We start from the raw sequence: 18,895 nt of genomic DNA, 5'->3' as shown, positions 1-18,895 counted from the left end.
CCATCTTTCCACCTCCAATTTGGTCTCCCACTTCTCCTCGTTCCCTCCACCTCCGACACGTATATCCTCTTGGTCAATCTTTCCTCACTCATTCTCTCCATGTGCTCAAACCATTTCAAAACACCCTCTTCTGCTCTGCTCTGTATATTAGTATATTCCCTCAGAGGCCCAGTCCTCTGTTCTTAACGCTACGCTACCTTGCTAACGTGGGATATGGCGAATAGTTTGAAAGAGAAAAGAAAATATATTAGTAGTAGTATGCACACTATTTGGAACTCATTATCCTTTCTCCGTTATTATTCATATGATCAGCAACAAAATACCTTCAATATAAGACCAAATTCATTAAAACAAAATTTTTGTTTATTGATATTTGTTTTCTGTTGGAGAGGTGAATGCAAGAGTTTTGAAGAAAGGGGCAAGTATGCAGTCTGTTGTGGGTGAGAGGGCTTGGGAAGTGAGTCAGTTGTTGTTTGCTGATGATACAGTACTGGTGGCTGATTCGGGTGAGAAACTGCAGGAGTTGGTGACTGAGTTTGGTAAAGTGTGTGAAAGAAGAAAGCTGAGAGTAAATGCAAATAAGAGCAAGGTAATTAGGTTCAGTAGGGTTGAGGTACAAGTTAATTGGGAGGTAAGTTTGAATGGGGAAAAACTAGAGGAAATGAAGTGTTTTAGATATGTGGGAATGGATTTAGCAGCAGATGGAACCATGGAAGCGGAAGTGAATCATAGGGTGGGGGAGGGGGCAAAAGTTTTGGGAGTGTTGAAGAATGTGTGGAAGTCGAGAACATTATCTTGGAAATCAAAGTTGGGTATGTTTGAAGGAATAGTGGCTCCAACAATGTTATATGGTTGCGAGGCATGGGCTATAGATAGAGTTGTGCGGAGGAGGGTGGATGTGCTGGAAATGAGATGTTTGAGGACAGTATGTGGTGTGAGGTGGTTTGATCGAGTAAGTAGTGAAAGGGTAAGAGAGATGTGTGGTAATAAAAAGAGTGTGGTTGAAAGAGCAGAAAAGGGTGTTTTGAAGTGGTTTGGTCACATGGAGAGAATGACTGAGGAAAGATTGACCTAGAGGATATATGTGTCAGAGGTGGAGGGAACGAGGAGAAGTGGGAGACCAAATTGGAGGTGGAAAGGTGGAGTGAAAAAGATTTTGAGTGATCGGGGCCCGAACATGCCGGAGGGTGAAAGGCGTGCAAGGAATAGAGTGAGTTGGAACGATGTGGTATACCGGGGTCGACGTGCTGTCATTGGATTGAACCAGGGCATGTGAAGTGTCTGGGGCAAACCATGGAAAGTTCTGTGGGGCCTGGATGTGGAAAGGGAGCTGTGGTTTCGGTGCATAATTACATGACAGCTAGAGACTGAGTGTGAACGAATGTGGCCTTAGTTGTCTTTTCCTAGCGCTACCTCGCACACATGAGGGGGGAGGGGTTTTTTATGTTATGTGTGGCGGGGTGGCGATGGGAATGAATAAAGGCAGACAGTATGAATTATGCACATGTGTATATATGTATGGGTCTGTGTGTGTATATATATGTATACATTGAGATGTATAGGTATGTATATTTGCGTGTGTGAACTTGTATGTATATACATGTGTATGTGGGTGGGTTGGGCCATTCTTTCGTCTGTTTCCTTGCGCTACCTCGCTGACGCGGGAGAGAGCGACAAAGCAAAATAAATAAGGTTAGGAGCTTACCTTTGACTGCATTCCATTTAAAGTATTTATAATTGTTTATTAGAGGGAGAAATGAAAACAGTTTTGGGAGGGTTAGTGATGGCCAGCACTTCAGTTATTTTCAGGTTGCCCTCCTCTGACCCAGTTAGCTGTTTTTTTCTTTCTGCTGCACCCACTTGAGGACTACTGGCATTCTATCCACAAACATACAATCTCTCCTTGTCATGGATAACACTTGACAACACTTAACTGACACAACTCATTCTTTGTAACTCTAGATTTCCTGTGGTGAATACTCTGTGCTAGTTCTACCTTTTGGCAAAATGGTGGGAGCAATAGAGGTAGTAGGTAGAAACTTTAGGTAGAAGTAGTAGTTAGGAACATTAGGGAGGAGCATTAGAAGTAATCTGTAGGAACATTAGGTAGGAACCTCTGCAAATACTGCACTAGACTTACCCTCTGCCAGTGTCCTGGTAAGGGTGAGACACTAAAGGCTAAGCCCACTGGAGTTCATTAATTATGGAGACTTTTGCCATAACCACTACCTAGAGGGAGTTCCAGATTTGATCAGACATCAGAGATATAGATGGATAGATTACAGCTTTTCAGCACTTCATTCCGGTTCTGAAATGGGCAGTCTTTATTAATTTTGTCCAGCAGTCCTCTCTAGTTGATGCATAGTCTTTTTCTTTTGAAATTGATGGAAAAGTTTCTAATTAAGGGTATAAACTTCATGAATTTTCTCTTTTTTTCATTAAAAATGTCAAAGTGTTGGCGTAAATTATTTAATGTTTTAAATGGCCATTTTGTTCGTAAATCCGGTAGCTGTTTTGTAGAAACAACAGTATTAATGGGTTGCTTCATTGAAAAGGATAGACCGTAATGACTGTTGTATAATTTCCACTCAAGTTTTTCAACTTACTCTTTAAGAGCAATTCACAAGTTGCTCCTTAATAACAACATTATAACAGTGCTGCTTTGAAATATTCAAATCTGACAGGATATCTACAATTTTGGCTGGTTTGTCAGAAAGGGACCATCATGCAACTGGCTTTCGAGTTGTAAATAGTTAAATCAAGTTAGGGGATTGTTTTCTTATTTTTAAAAATAGAGCCTTAAGAGTTACTCTTCCACTGTTCAAAGTTTTTCTTTTCAACATAACTTAGAAACATGCATCTTCTCAAATAGGGTTTTTATGTCACATGCATATTCTTGTATTTTATAGTTGTCTTTTGTATGACAAATTTTACCACTGTCACAGTTTTCACTGTGTTCATATCTAAATCAACAGACCTCATGTACATGTATGCTAAATCTGTGTCAGCAATGTGTGGGATTTTCCATGTTTAACTTTTTTATCCTGTTTTAACTCCAATGCTTATTCATATACCATATATTTTTTCGAGCAGATCTACATATCCACACTTGTCTGTTCATTGATTTTGTATTTGTCTTAGCGCATTTTTAATATGCAACTATTAATGCTAGTTGATTTTTGTAGTGAAAGTGTAAGAGGAAAGTAATTTAAAAGTAAAGCAGTTTCTAGCATCTCAGTTCCTGTTTTTAATGCTGGAATTTTTTCTTTTCTTATACTTTTCAGACATGCCATAAGAGAGTACAATATTCAGAAGAAATTAAATCATCCCCGTATAGTCAAACTTTATGATGTATTTGAAATTGATGCAAATAGCTTCTGTACGGTCCTGGAGTATTGTGATGGTCATGACCTAGACTTCTACTTAAAACAGGTTAGTCTTTTCTCATTATATACTCTTGATGTGTGAAACGTGAAATATACTTCTTTTCTTCGACAATCCTAAATGCACCAAGGACCCTAGTCCCTTTTCCTCCCCATTTCCTTGATTCGGTCTACTGCCATGACCACTCCCAGGTATCTGTAGCACTCTCATTCCCTACATGGATGCTCCATTCAGTCTTTCCCTGAAGCCATTCTTTCAACTTCAACTTTCACACACACCCAAATTCTCCCTAGCTTCTGGAGTCGCTTTCCACACCCTCTAATCCCAGCGTACCCTAGACTTGCTCCACACTCAAAGACTTATGCATTTATGTCCCACACCAGTAGACAGGTAAAAAGTGTAAAAATTGGCATTTTTTCATTATTGTCATTTCCCATGTTAGCAAGGGAGCACCAGGAACACTTGAAGATCACATCCATTCTTTATGTCGTGTAATGCATCTAGAGAACAAATGTGTGCAAATGAGGCCTTTCTTTGACAAATTGTCACCTGTCTGTGAGGGGAAAAAAGAAAAAGCCAAGTATAAAAGGGTTAACATTCAACTTAGTGGACTCTTATTTGGTTGCTGAGAGCAGTTTTTAGCTAATATGATTGAGCTACTTAATGACTGCTATTAAACCCAGAATGTCTAAACTTTTCAGCCTGGATGAAGTATTAAGCATTTAAATTTTGGTACACCTCTGTCATTTGAACCAAGTATGTTATAGTCATTCAGTCCTTGGTGCAATGAAAGCATTTTGATCTTGATGCATTGTTGCATTTTGAACCCAGTAACTTATCATCCTCCTCCTTGCTGCCCTTGGAGAATGATTCTTCCTTTAATTAAGTATTCAGAATTATTACCTAAATGGGTATCTGAAATGTTAACGACATCTGCTTTGTGAGCCAGCACTTTTAGTGGTTGTCAAGTTGCACTCCTCTGACCTAGGTAGTTGTCTTTTCTTTCTGCCTCATTAACATGTAGACTACTGGCATTCTGTCCAAAAACATACAATTTCTCCTTGTCTTATATAACACTTGACAACAGTTAACTCAAGTAGCTCTTTCTTCATAACTAGATTTTCTTGCAGTGAGCATTACGCATTAGCCCTGCCTTTTGGCAAAATGGTGGAGCAGTAAATAGAAGTTTTTTTTTTTTTTCATACTATTCGCCATTTCCCGCAATAGCGTTAAGAACAGAGGACTGGGCCTTTTAGGGAATACCCTCACCTGGCCCCCTTCTCTGTTCCTTCTTTTGGAAAAATAAGGAAAAAAAAACAAGAGGGGAGGATTTCCAGCCCCCCACTCCCTTCCCTTTTAGTCACCTTCTACAACACGCAGGGAATACGTGGGAAGTATTCTTTCTCCCCTATCCCCAGGGATAAAATAGAAGTAGTATGTAGGAATATTAGGTTGGAGCCTCTGCAAACACTGCATTAGACTTGCCCTCTGTCAGTGGCCTGCTAAGGCCGAGGAGGCACTGGAATTCTTTAATTACGGAGACTTTGTTGCCGTGGCCACCCCTTAGAGGGTGTTCCAGATATAGATTGTTCACTCCTCATAGACTCCTGATATTACCAAATGTGGTATCATCATCCACACCTCATTAAATCTTACCTGTTGCACCTGTGGAGTAGCAGGGTGTAGCTACTAGGGCAGTGTCATTCCAGCATCATATTTTGTGGGCTACTTATGCTTCTGGATTTTGCTCCAGGCAAGTTAGAGTTGTGGATGACATGTCATCTATACATGCCTAAGTGAGTAAGGGAACTGTTGATTTCTTCAGACATGGGCTGGCAGAGTTTGTACTTAGTCTGTACTGATCAGTTAAATGTCATGAAACTTAAACCATAAAGCATTAGAAGCTTTGGTCATATGGTAAATTTAATTTTAATTGTTGTTTATTTCATATGTAACATGGTTTTCACCTCCACAGCACAAGACAATACCAGAACGGGAAGCTAGATCTGTGATTATGCAGGTAGTATCTGCGCTCAAGTACCTGAATGAGATCAAACCGCCAATCATTCATTATGATCTCAAGCCAGGTAAGGATTTCTTGAATATGTGAGTCATCACATCACTACTAGCATTCTGTCCATAAACATACAATTATTTCTTGTCATACATAACTCTTAACACCTAACTCACATAGCTAGCTCATTATTTGTATTTCTAGATTTTCCTGCAATGAGCACTATGCACTATCCCAGACTTTAGGCAACATGGTAGGAGCAGTAGATAGAAGTGGTAGGTAGGAACATTTGGGTGGGAGCATTAGGTAAAAGTAGTAGTCAGGATCGTAGACAGGAGCATTAGGTAGAAGTAGTCAATAGGAACATTAGTTAGGGGTCTGGAAATACTGCACTAGAGATGCCCTCTGTTAGTGGTGTATTAGAGCAAGGCACTGGAGTTAACTAGTTATGTGGTCTCTTATTGCCATAGCCCCCACTCTTGAGGGAGTTTCATTTGGGAATAGGCATCAGAGATGTAGATAAATAGATAGATCATCACATCATTACTGTTATAAGGTATATCAAAGTACATCAGAGGGTTCAGTAGTATTGGTAGCAGATTTCATAATTGAAATGCCATTTACAGTTGAGTACATAAGGTCTGGAAGTCCCAGAAAAGTTGCATGCTTGTATTCATTTGATGCCAGATATAGGCAGGAAGGCTTACAGATTAAATAAGCAGAAAAATGTATGGCACCTATTTCAACTATTGAGAACTCTCTCTCTCTCTCTCCTCTCTCTTTCTTTCTCTCTCTCTCTCTCTTTCTCTCTCTCTCATATATATATATATATATATATATATATATATATATATATTATCCCTGGGGATAGGGGAGAAAGAATACTTCCCACGTATTCCCTGCGTGTCGTAGAAGGCGACTAAAAGGGGAGGGAGCGGGGGGCTGGAAATCCTCCCCTCTCAATTTTTTTTAATTTTCCAAAAGAAGGAACAGAGAAGGGGGCCAGGTGAGGATATTCCCTCAGTGGCCCAGTTCTCTGTTCTTAACGCTACCTCGCTAACGCGGGAAATGGCGAATAGTTTGAAAAAAAAAATATATATATATATATATATGGTTGGGGTGGTGTGCAAAGTGAGAGGGTCAGGGAGAACAGGAAGGTTAAGAGAGAAGAAGTAGTGAAAGCTTTGCAAAATATGAAATACAGCATGGTGGCGGGTTTGGATGGTATTGCAGTAGAATTTATTAAGAAGGGGTGACTGTGTTATTGATTGGTTGGTAAGGATATTCTCTGTATGTATGGATCATGGTCAAGCACCAGAGGATTGGCAGAATGCATGCATAGTGCTATTGTACAAAGGCAGAGGGGATAAAGGTGAGTGCTCAAATTACAGAGGTATAAGTTTGTTGAGTATTCCTGGGAAATTATATGGGAGGCTATTGATTGAGAGGGTGAAAGCATGTACTAAACATCAGATTGGGGAAGAGCAGTGTGGTTTCAGAAGTGGTAGAGGATGTGTGGATGAGGTGTTTGCTTTAAAGAATGAGTGAGAAATACTTAGAAAAAAAGATGTATTTGTATGTAGCATTTATGGACCTGGAGAAGGCATATGACAGGGTTGATAGAGATGCTTTGTGGAGGGACTTAAGAGTATATGGTGTGGGAGGTAAGTTGTTAGAAGCAAAGTTTTCACCAAGGATGTAAGGCATGTTTATGAGTAGGAAGAGAGGAGAGCAATTGGTTCCCAGTGAAGGTCAGTCTGCAGCAAGGGTGTGTGATGTCCCCATGGTTGTTTAATTTGTTTATGGATGTTGTGGTTAGGGAGGTAAAGGCAAGAGGTTTGGAGAAAGGGGCAAGTATGCAGTCTGTTGGGATGAGAGGGCCTGGAAAGCGAGTCAGTTGTTGTCCCTGATGATACAGCTCTGGTGGCTGATTCAAAAGAGAAAGTAAAAGTTGGTGACTGAGTTTGGAAAAGTGTGTGAAAGGAGAAAGTTGAGTGTAAATACAAATAAGAGCAAGGTTACTAGGTTCATTAGGGTTGAGGGACAAGTTAATTGGGATGCAAGTTTGAATGAGGAAAAACTGGAGGAAGTGAAGTGTTTTAGTTATCTGGGAGTGAACTTAGCAGCAAAAACCATGAAAGCAAAAGTGGGTCACAGGGTGGGGGAGAGGGCGAAGGTTCTGGGAGCGATGAAGAATGTATGGAAGGAGCGAACGTTATCTCAAAGAGCAAAAATGGACACGTTTGAAGGAATACCTCGCTGTTGTTGGAAACAGCGATCAAATATAATAATCTTTCTTTTCTTTTTCTTTCATACTGTTTGCCATCTCCTGCACTAGTGAGGTAGCGCTAAGAACAGAGGACTGGGCCATTGAGGAAATATCCTCACCTTGCCCCCTTCTCTGTTCCTTCTTTTGGAAAATTAAAATAAAATGAGAGGGGAGGATTTCCAGCCCCCTGCTCCCTTCCCTTTTAGTCGCCTTCTACGATACACAGGGAATACGTGGGAAGTATTCTTTCTCCCCTATCCCCAGGGATAATATAATAATAATAATTATATATATATGAGAAGCGTGGAAGGTGGGCAGATTGGAAAGGGTAGTGAGTGGTGGGATGAAGAAGTAAGATTATTAGTGAAAGAGAAGAGAGAGGCATTTGGACGATTTTTGCTGGGAAATAATGCAAATGAGTGGGAGATGCATAAAATAAAGAGGCAGGAAGTCAAGAGAAAGGTGCAAGAGGTGAAAAAGAGGGCAAATGAGAGTTGAGGTGAGAGAGTATCATTAAATTTTTTGGGAGAATAAAAAGATATTTGGAAGGAGGTAAATAAAGTGCCTAAGACAAGGGAACAAATGGGAACATCAGTGAAGGGGGCTAATGGGGAGGTGATAACAAGTAGTGGTGATGTGAGAAGGAGATGGAGTGAGTATTTTGAAGGTTTGTTGAATGTGTTTGATGAGTTGCAGATATAGGGTGTTTTGGTCGAGGTGGTGTGCAAAGTGAGAGGGTTAGGGAGAATGATTTGGTAAACAGAGAAGAGGTAGTAAAAGCTTTGCGGAAGATGAAAGCCGGCAAGGTATATTCATACACGTCCACACACACACACACATATACATACCATATCTCAACGTATACATATATATACACACTCAGACATATACATATATACACATGTACGTAATTCATACTGTCTGCCCTTATTCATTCCCATTGCCATCCCGCCACACATGAAATGACAGGCCCCTCCCCCACATGTGCGTGAGGTAGCGCTAGGAAAAGACAACAAAGGCCACATTCATTCACACTCAATCTCTAGCTGTCATGTATAATGCACCAAACCACAGCTCCCTTTCCACATCCAGGCCCCACAAAACTTTCCAAAAACTTTCCACAAAACGTTTCATGTGCCCTGGTTCAATCCATTGACAGCACGTCGACCCCAGTATACCACATCGTTCCAGTTCACTCTATTCCTTGCACACCTTTCACCCTCCTGCATGTTCAGGCCCCGATCACTCAGAATCTTCCATCTTTCCACCTCCAATTTGGTCTCCCACTTCTCGTTCCCTCCACCTCTGACACATATATCCTCTTTGTCAATCTTTCCTCTCTTATTCTCTCCATGTGACCAAACCATTTCGAAACTCCCTCTTCTGCTCTCTCAACCACACTCTTTTTATTACCACACATCTCTCTTACGCTTTCATTACTTACTCGATCACACCACATATTGTCCTCAAATATCTCATTTCCAGCACATATATATATGTATTTATACATAACTTAGTTCCTGTTTCCATGGAGATCAAATACACTCTGGTATATCTCCCTAGTGAGATTTACTTATGGTGAACTAGGGTCTATAGCCTGGATCTTGCAAGCTCCTAAAAATCAGATACCTAATTCCCAGAGAGTAAATTTGCTACCATGTTACCCAGGAATCAAGAATGTACTATTATCATACATACACTAAAATTTTTCTTTATAATCATTCACAGCTGCCATTCATTTGTCACAAATGATTGTTATGTTTCATGAATTTTTTCAATTGACTAAATAACTCTCTTCCTCAGGAAACATATTGTTAACTGACGGTGATATTCTTGGGGAAGTCAAAATCACGGACTTTGGTCTCAGTAAAGTTATGGATGAGGACAGCTACCATCCTGACTATGGGATGGACCTTACCTCTCAGGGGGCTGGCACTTACTGGTTAGTAACATTTTGCATGTATATACAGTTGAATATGTATGTGTTTATAATTACCTATTTGTAAAGTTATAGGGAGTGAGTTTTGCACTCATGCAGCCCAATTTCATGAACTTTTTTGAGTAGCCTCTTTGCTGAGCCCTTGTGTGATGATGCAAAGTGGCCATTGACATTCAAAGAACTCACTGCTTAAAAAGAGCTCTCAATCATACAAGTTTTAGGGATTGTAATGCATGAACCCAACTTGTTTGTCACTTAAATATTTTCTGTTTTGCAAGTGATCATCCATTTGCTATTTGATTTTTGCAGTACTAAACAAAGCACATTCATCAGAGATACTATCTGTGTCTTTTGTTCCATGCATTATCCCAATCACCTTTCAGATTTTTAATGCTTTCTTCCACTTGGTGTCACTGGACTCCACCCTCACTTGTTTACACTGCAAATTAAAAGCCACTTTTGGCAAGGTTGTATCGTTGGGAGTACAGTCGTCAGAGTACATCTCACCCCAGAGTGTTGACATTCCCCTGTACAGGAAGTAGCACAGCTTTGGGCTGCAGGAACCTTTATTCTTAAACTGCTGTTGGTACATATGTGGTCTCTTGGAAGAATAAGGGTTTACTGTGGCTGATACATATATGATTACTGCATTCAAAACTCTTGGGCCAGAGCTTGGGAGGCAAATAGTGGTGATAGAAAACCTAATTGGCATCATTCATAATGTTTAATGTTTTTCTCTTTTAATGGAGTCGTGCTTGATCATGCAGAGGGTGTAACACAACAGCTGCAGGCTGCTGTCACTCATTTCTGACCCCACTAATTATGCTGATGTTCTTGCTGAATATGACTAATATCAACTAAGTGTATAAATAAGAGATGAATGTCCATTTCATTGAAGATGAGAGGTATAGTGACTCTGGGAGAGACAGTCATGGTTGACATTTTCCACACAGCCACATAATACACAGTGTTTGGTGGGGATGGAGCACCCAACTGTATATGGGACTGGTAAATTTAAGAGACAGGCTTGTCTACAGCCTTTTGAGGTTGAGATATGTTTGCTGCCTGTCTGGGGTTATGAGAGGTGAGTATGTTAATATTTGTAGGTGAGCAACTCCGATGGCACACTCAAAGTGAGAACTTGCAGAAGCTGGCATCTGAGTTTTGGAGAGCGTGTGAAAGGGGAATGTGAATAAAAGTAAGGTTACGAGGTTTGGCAGAGGGTAGAGAAAGGTTAATTTGAATGAGTTAGAATGTAGAGAACCTGTTGGAAGTACAGTGTCTTAGTTACTAGGAGTGGACCTGGCAGTGGATGGTACTATGGGAGCTAAAGTGAGCTTTTGGATGGGTAAGGGGGACAAATATCGTGAGTGCATTGAAGAGTGAGTGGAGAAAATAGACAAATACGGGCATGTTATATTGTACTTAGTAATCACAATTGTATACACACACACACATGCTGTTCTCTTTAATATGCAAATAGTTACCACATACTGAACCTCACTTGGAAGGTTACCACGTCATGCATAGTAGCAATTAATTTTTATCATCCATTTTCCCTTGGTAAGAAGATGGTCCCATTGTCCTTCCAGAAGAATACTCTCATCTGTATGTATTACCACATCTTACACAGATTTTTCATTTTCCTTTGCAGGTATCTACCACCAGAGTGCTTCATTGTAGGTAAAACGCCGCCCAAGATCTCTAGTAAAGTAGATGTTTGGTCTGTGGGCGTAATATTCTACCAGTGCCTATACGGAAAGAAGCCGTTCGGTCACAACCAAAGCCAGGCAACCATACTAGAAGAAAATACTATCCTCAAAGCTACAGATGTACAGTTTCCACCCAAACCAGTGGTCAGCAATGAGGCCAAGGTGAGCCTAAATGTGGTTTCTTTTTGCAAATAGAATTTTTTAGACAAAAGATGACTGTATGGGAAAATATCTATAAATTTTAATACACAGTATTGTGGTCTGTATTCTTAGGAATATTTTTCATAATGTAATAACCTCCACTTTCAGCAATTCATTCGGTGTTGTCTAGCATACCGGAAGGAGGACCGCAATGATGTGTTGACGCTGTCTTCCAATACTTATCTTTCACCACCACTTCCAAAGAGTGGTCGACAGTCAGCCAATAGTCAGCAGCAAGCAGCTGCAGCAGCATCTGCTGTAGCAGCTGCTCAGCAGCAGGGGTACCAGCAGCCCTTCTCTGCTGGTCTATTGGGCCTTGGGAACATACACTCTTCCACCAGCTCATAATGACACGCCACCCATTGTAGGGGGCATGTCCAGCCCCGACACCCCCTACCTGGCTCCACCCTGCGTCGCCCAGCCCCCTTTGATTGTCACCACCTGCCTACTACTGCCCATTGCCCACAGCTGCCACCAGCACCAGTATGGCCATATTGACCACAGGGCTTAAGTTTGTCAGCAGTGATCCATGACAATTAGTCAGGCCACTTCACATTTGGAATTTCATGGGCCAGTTACCTCAGCTTTTAATAGCCATGACAGTAAATTAAATTACAACTGCAGTAGGAGTCCTATGGACACGTTTTAATTGGAAAATATTGATTTTCAAATAAGAAAAAATAAGTTTTAACAAGTTTACTGCTTGCAGTAATTTATATTTTTTTATACTGCTTATACCAGCAAGTTACATGTGAACAGTTGCAATACTGGGATGTAAGCAACAGCACCCATATGTGGCATTTGGGTGGAAAGGGCATTGTGGTGATGAGGTGGATTGGGTGCTTGAGGGCATTGGGGCAGAGGCTCAAGACAGCACTAGAAACTCCCGTGTTCCTACTCGCTGCCACAACCACCTTCTGTTAACATGCTCTGCCAGGGAGATTGTGCAGCATACAGAGCTATACAGTCAAGGGAGTGGTGCCAGTGTGCAGCTGGAAGATATTCCATTGTGAACAATTTTTGTTTATATATAAATATATATATAAAGAGTTCTATTCTGTCAAGCCAAAGTTGTGACTGAAACAATGCCAGAGTCAAGAATATATGTACCAGTTACTGTAACTATAAAGTCAGTTATGCGGTACCCAGTGTGTTGGTGATATGTGGACTGTAGAGAGAAAGACTCTAGTGGTAGGAACACAAACAGTGAGTATGGTGCTCCACTTATGCAGTGTCATCCATTGCGGGTGGTTCGGGCTAAGCGGATGGCAACAGTCATATCGCTTCCACACACTAAAGTGGCAACAACGGGTAGGGTGGCAGAAGCGAGTGTTGTGAGCCACCAACCAATGTGATGTGATATTGTGTAGTCGTGAGTGTGAACTCTGGGGTTCCGGCACTCAGGTGTAGGTTGTGGGAGACAGAAGCCGCCGGTAGCCAGGTGTGATATATATATATAGCACCACTTTTAAGAAAGTGAGCTAATGCATTAATGTGACTTTTCAGGAACAGTATGTGTTAATCTGCAGATAAGCACTGTTCTATGGATATTGCCTTTGAACAGCCAAATTATGGCCAGATGTTATGGGAGAAAAGAGAAATGTAAAAAATTCATCGGAGCTGTATCCTGAAGTATCCTTATCTCTAAATTTGACCTAGGCCTGTTGAGTGTTGTTGAAAAAAAAAAAAGAATTCAGAAAAGGAAAATTGTTAGTTATTGAATCTTCGTAAAGTTTGGTGCTACAGAATTAAAAATGAAATTCACAGTTTATCTTATTTTCTGAAATGGAAGTAAAATATCAGAGAGGGAATCCCTGAATTCATTCCTGTGGAAATAGGCTATATACACAAAGCATTACATAGCTCCCACCATATTCATGTACATTGTTTACTGATATTCCTCTTCTGCTGCAAGTGCCGTGTATTTATGCAGAACACAGACACACCGTTCCCGTCGTGGTACGAACGGCAACCCACATTGATAGTCTACAGATCACCACAGCTTATCTTGATTATATTGTATGTATTTTAATGTCATTTTTTAGACATGTGAGATATTACCTAGTTTTGTATGTGCTGATTTTCCTTCATTTTCGGTTGTCCTCCTGAAAGCATTTTAGATTTGATTTTGTGGTGGTCAGCTATGAATTAAATTGCAAGAGGTTGGTTCTGTGCCAGCCCCTCAAACACCTGATTCGCTAACATAGTCACACAGAGCTGGGGAGATATGGTGGTAGATCTATTGGTGTCCTCTGCTTGACAGTCTGGTGAAATATGGACAGTGGGAGCAAAACAAGGTTATTTGTTTTATGGAAATTAGTAGTATTTTTAAGAAATAGAATACTTTCTGTAATTAACTGTCCATGGCTTATATCTTCTGGTATTCACAAGTATGAAGTGCTGAATTCTTCAGAAAGATCTAACTTAGCCAACTTTTCATCCTTCATCCTGATATATTATGTTCCTAATTATGCCTTGATGATTAATCTGGATGAATGTGTATTGTATGTGCAAGTACTCTTGTACTAGATGTCTATGATAACCAAAGGCTAGTGGTATCACAGTATGTTTGGACTACATGGTACAAAGAAAAAAAAATTCATTTGTATATTTGGGGAAATATGTAGGGTTGAGTGGGAAATATGCATGTGTAAAACAAGGAAACCTCTTTAATCCAGTTACTCATCATATCATAGTTTTACTCTGTTACTGGTTTTTAACTGTCTACATGACATCTGAAAGGTTATTTACAAAACTTTCATTGTGTTCCAATATAGAATAGGTACCACCAAGCTGCCTCAAAACCAATGTAAAAAAAAAAAAAAAAAAAAAATCCTAGAATCAGCATTTACCGTTAATTGGAGTGGGAAAAGTATGTTTCAATGCCTAACCAGTCATAAGGGTATCCAGTCAAGGTATTTCAGAGGCATATTTTTCTCAGTGAATCAGAAGATGGAGCCCCTGGTCTTTTTTTTTTCCCCAAGATTGCATAAAGGAAGGTACTAGTGTGAATTTACCCCATTATTTCGTCAGCTCTCTCCGGTGTCTTTAATTTTTTTATTTTTTATTTTTGTTAAAAGATTAATACCGCCATTTGGTCTGTTGCCGGCCATTGTGATAGTTATCGCTCTATACTTGTAAAATTCTATCATGTTATGTAAAATGTAATGCATAAATAAATCAATAAAGCAACTTGGCTAATTTATTATGAATGCAAACCATGTTATCCTTATTGTTTGAGAATTTTAGTTTCAACTGGATTTCCAGTACTGCATTATTTTTTTAAGGATAACAGATTTTCTTGAAAACCTCTTTATAAGGATTGTTTCCTTTCATAATTACAAATCTAGTGCTGATATATTATTTGGGTTCACCAAGTCCCTTAATTATTTATTCATATCATAATAACTGATTATCTATTGGTTAAAGGAAGCATTTTATATATACATTATATATATCCAGGTATTCCAAAGGAAAATGAAACACTGTAAATTCCAAAGTTTACTTTCACGTAATGATGACAATTTCAAGGAAGATACACGAATGACTATGTATTATACTTGATCGCTGTTTTCCCACGTCAGCAAGGTAGCACCAGGAAACAGACAAAGAATGGCCCATCAACTCATATACACATCAAAATATACAGATATACATACAAAGACATATATATACACATACTTATTCATACTTACTTGCCCTCATCCATTCCTATCGCTATCCTGTCCCACAAAAAGCATCGCTACCCCCTGCTTCAGTGAGGTAGCGCCAGGAAAACAGACAAAAGAAGGCTACATTCATTCACACTCAGTTTCTACCTGCCATGTGTAATGCCCTGAAAACCACATCCAGGCCCACAGACCTTTCCAAGGTTTCCCCCAGACTTTTCACATGCCCTGGTTCAGTCAATTGACAGCGCAGCACGTTGACCCCAGTATATAACATTGTTCCAATTCACTCTATTCCTTGCGCACCTCTCACCCTACTGCATGTTCACGCCCCGATCGCTCAAAATCTTATTCACCCCATCATTCCACCTCCAATGTGGTCTCCCACTTCTTGATTCCTCCACCTCTGACACATATATTCTCTTTGTCAATCTTTCCTCACTCATTCTCACCATATGTCCAAATAATTTCAACATACCCTCTTCCACTCTCTGAATCACACTACTTCCACACATCTCACTTACCCTTTCATTACTTAGTTGATCAAACCACCTCACATCACATATTGTCCTCAAACACTTCATTTCCAACACATCACCCTCCTCCATACGATCCTATCCATAGTCCATGCCTTGCAACCATATAATATTGTTAGAATTACTATTCTTTCAAACATACCCATTTTTTCTCCGAGATAGCGTTCTCTCCCACACATTCTACATTGTTCCCAAAACCTTCACCCCCTCCCTCACCCTGTGACTCACTTCCTCTTCCATGGTTCCATTTGCTGCCAAATCCACTCCCAGATATCCAAAACATTTCACTTCCTCCAATTTTTCTCCATTCAAACTTACATCCCAATTAACTTATCCTTCAACCCAACTAAACCTAATAACCTTACTCTTACATTTACTCTCAACTTTCTCCTTTCACACACTTTTCCAAACTCAGTCACCAACTTCTGCAGGTTCTCTATCGAATTGGCCACCAGAGCCACAACAACTGATGCACTTCCCAAGCCCTTTCATCCCCAACAAACAGCATAGTTGCACCTCTCCTCTCTCCTTACTCGCACACATGCCTTACATCCTTTGTAAAACCTTTTCACTGCACCTAGCAACGTACCTCCCACACCATATACTCTTAAGGTTTGTTGAATGTGTTTGTGTTTGATAGAGTGGCAGATACAGGGTGTTTTGGTCGGGGTAGTGTACGAAGTGAGAGGATCAGGGAGAATGGTTTGATTAAGAGAAAAAAGGTAGTGAAAGCTTTGCAAAAGATGAAATCCAGCAAGACGGCGGGTTTGGAAGATGTTGCGGTAGAATTTATTAAGAAAGGGGTCCACTGTGTTATTGATTGGTTGGTAAGGATATGCAATGTGTGCATGGATCAAAGTAAAGTTCCTGAGGATTGGCAGAATGCATGCATAGTGCCATTGTACAAAGGCAAAGGGGTTAAAGGTGAGTCTTCAAATAAAGAAGGCATAAATTTGTTGAGTATTCCTGGGAAATTGTACAGGAGGGTATAGACTGAGAGGGTGAAGGCATGTACAGAGCATCAGATTGGGGAAGATCAGTGTGGTTTCAGAAGTGGTGGAGGATGTGTAGATCAGGTGTTTGCCTTGAAGAATGTATAAGAGAAATACTTAGAAAACAAATGGATTTGTACGTAGCATTTATGGATCTAAAGTTTAAACACTCATCTTCATCCCCTTTGCCTTTGTTCAATGGCAATAAGCATGCATTCTGCCAATCCTCAGGCACTTCACCATGATCCATACATACAATGAAAATCCTTACCAACCAATCAACAACACAGTCACCTCCCTTTTTTAATAAATTCTACTGCAATATCATTCAAACCCACTGCTTTGCTGAATTTCATGATTTTTTTTTTTTTTTTGCTTTGTCGCTGTCTCCTGCGTTTGCGAGGTAGCGCAAGGAAACAGATGAAAGAAATGGCCCAACCCACCCCCATACACATGTATATACATACGTCCACACACGCAAATATACATACCTACACAGCTTTCCAAGGTTTACCCCAGACGCTTCACATGCCCTGATTCAATCCACTGACAGCACATCAACCCCGGTATACCACATCGATCCAATTCACTCTATTCCTTGCACTCCTTTCACCCTCCTGCATGTTCAGGCCCCGATCACACAAAATCTTTTTCACTCCATCTTTCCACCTCCAATTTGGTCTCCCACTTCTCGTTCCCTCCACCTCCGACACATATATCCTCTTGGTCAATCTTTCCTCACTCATTCTCTCCATGTGCCCAAACCATTTCAAAACACCCTCTTCTGCTCTCTCAACCACACTTTTTTTATTTCCACACATCTCTCTTACCCTTACGTTACTTACTCGATCAAACCACCTCACACCACACATTGTCCTCAAACATCTCATTTCCAGCACATCCACCCTCCTGCGCACAACTCTATCCATAGCCCATGCCTCACAACCATACAACATTGTTGGAACCACTATTCCTTCAAACATATCCATTTTTGCTTTCCGAGATAATGTTCTCGACTTCCACACATTCTTCAAGGCTCCCAGGATTTTCGCCCCCTCCCCCACCCTATGATCCACTTCCGCTTCCATGGTTCCATCCGCTGCCAGGTCCACTCCCAGATATCTAAAACACTTTACTTCCTCCAGTTTTTATCCATTCAAACTTACCTCCCAATTGACTTGACCCTCAACCCTACTGTACCTAATTACCTTGCTCTTATTCACATTTACTCTTAACTTTCTTCTTTCACACACTTTACCAAACTCAGTCACCAGCTTCTGCAGTTTCTCACATGAATCAGCCACCAGCGCTGTATCATCAGCGAACAACAACTGACTCATTTCCCAAGCTCTCTCATTCCCAACAGACTTCATACTTGCCCCTCTTTCCAAAACTCTTGCATTCACCTCCCTAACCCCCCCCCATCCATAAACAAATTAAACAACCATGGAGACATCACACACCCCTGCCGCAAACCTACATTCACTGAGAACCAATCACTTTACGCTCTTCCTACACGTACACATGCCTTACATCCTCGATAGAAAGTTTTCACTGCTTCTAACAACTTGCCTCCCACACCATATATTCTTGATACCTTCCACAGAGCATCTCTATCAATTCTATCATATGCCTTCTCCAGATCCATAAATGCTACATACAAATCCAATTGCTTTTCTAAGTATTTCTCACATACATTCTTCAAAGCAAACACCTGATCCACACATCCTCTACCACTTCTGAAACCACACTGCTCTTCCCCAGTCTGATGCTCTGTACATGCCTTCACCCTCTCAATCAATACCCTCCCATATAATTTACCAGGAATACTCAACAAACTTATACCTCTGTAATTTGAGCACTCACTCTTATCCCCTTTGCCTTTGTACAATGGCACTATGCACGCATTCCGCCAATCCTCAGGCACCTCACCATGAGTCATACATACATTAAATAACCTTACCAACCAGTCAATAATACAGTCACCCCCTTTTTTAATAAATTCCACTGCAATACCATCCAAACCTGCTGCCTTGCCGGCTTTCATCTTCCGTAAAGCTTTTACTACCTCTTCTCTGTTTACCAAATCATTTTCCCTAACCCTCTCACTTTGCACACCACCTCGACCAAAACACCCTATATCTGCCACTCTATCATCAAACACACTCAACAAACCTTCA

General features: G+C 40.6%; 1 protein-coding gene across 7 annotated transcripts in view; it reads left to right on the top strand.

The window, feature by feature from the left end:
• Positions 1–14,711, top strand: part of LOC139767190 (serine/threonine-protein kinase tousled-like 1) — a 172,898-nt gene extending 158,187 nt beyond the window's left edge. For all 7 annotated transcript variants that reach the window (XM_071696259.1, XM_071696258.1, XM_071696256.1 and 4 more), the window contains 5 exons: positions 3,285–3,432; positions 5,360–5,471; positions 9,471–9,609; positions 11,261–11,480; positions 11,628–14,711. In XM_071696259.1, coding sequence (XP_071552360.1) covers positions 3,285–3,432; positions 5,360–5,471; positions 9,471–9,609; positions 11,261–11,480; positions 11,628–11,867 — 859 coding nt within the window. In that variant the 3' untranslated portion in view covers positions 11,868–14,711. The remainder of the gene's footprint in view (positions 1–3,284; positions 3,433–5,359; positions 5,472–9,470; positions 9,610–11,260; positions 11,481–11,627) is intronic.
• Positions 14,712–18,895: the final 4,184 nt, after the last annotated feature.

The sequence above is a fragment of the Panulirus ornatus genome, chromosome 59, assembly GCF_036320965.1.
Source record: "Panulirus ornatus isolate Po-2019 chromosome 59, ASM3632096v1, whole genome shotgun sequence".
Lineage (NCBI taxonomy): Eukaryota > Metazoa > Arthropoda > Malacostraca > Decapoda > Palinuridae > Panulirus > Panulirus ornatus.
The sequence above is the reverse complement of the archived record's forward strand: the minus strand, read 5'-3'. Positions and strand labels throughout refer to the sequence as shown.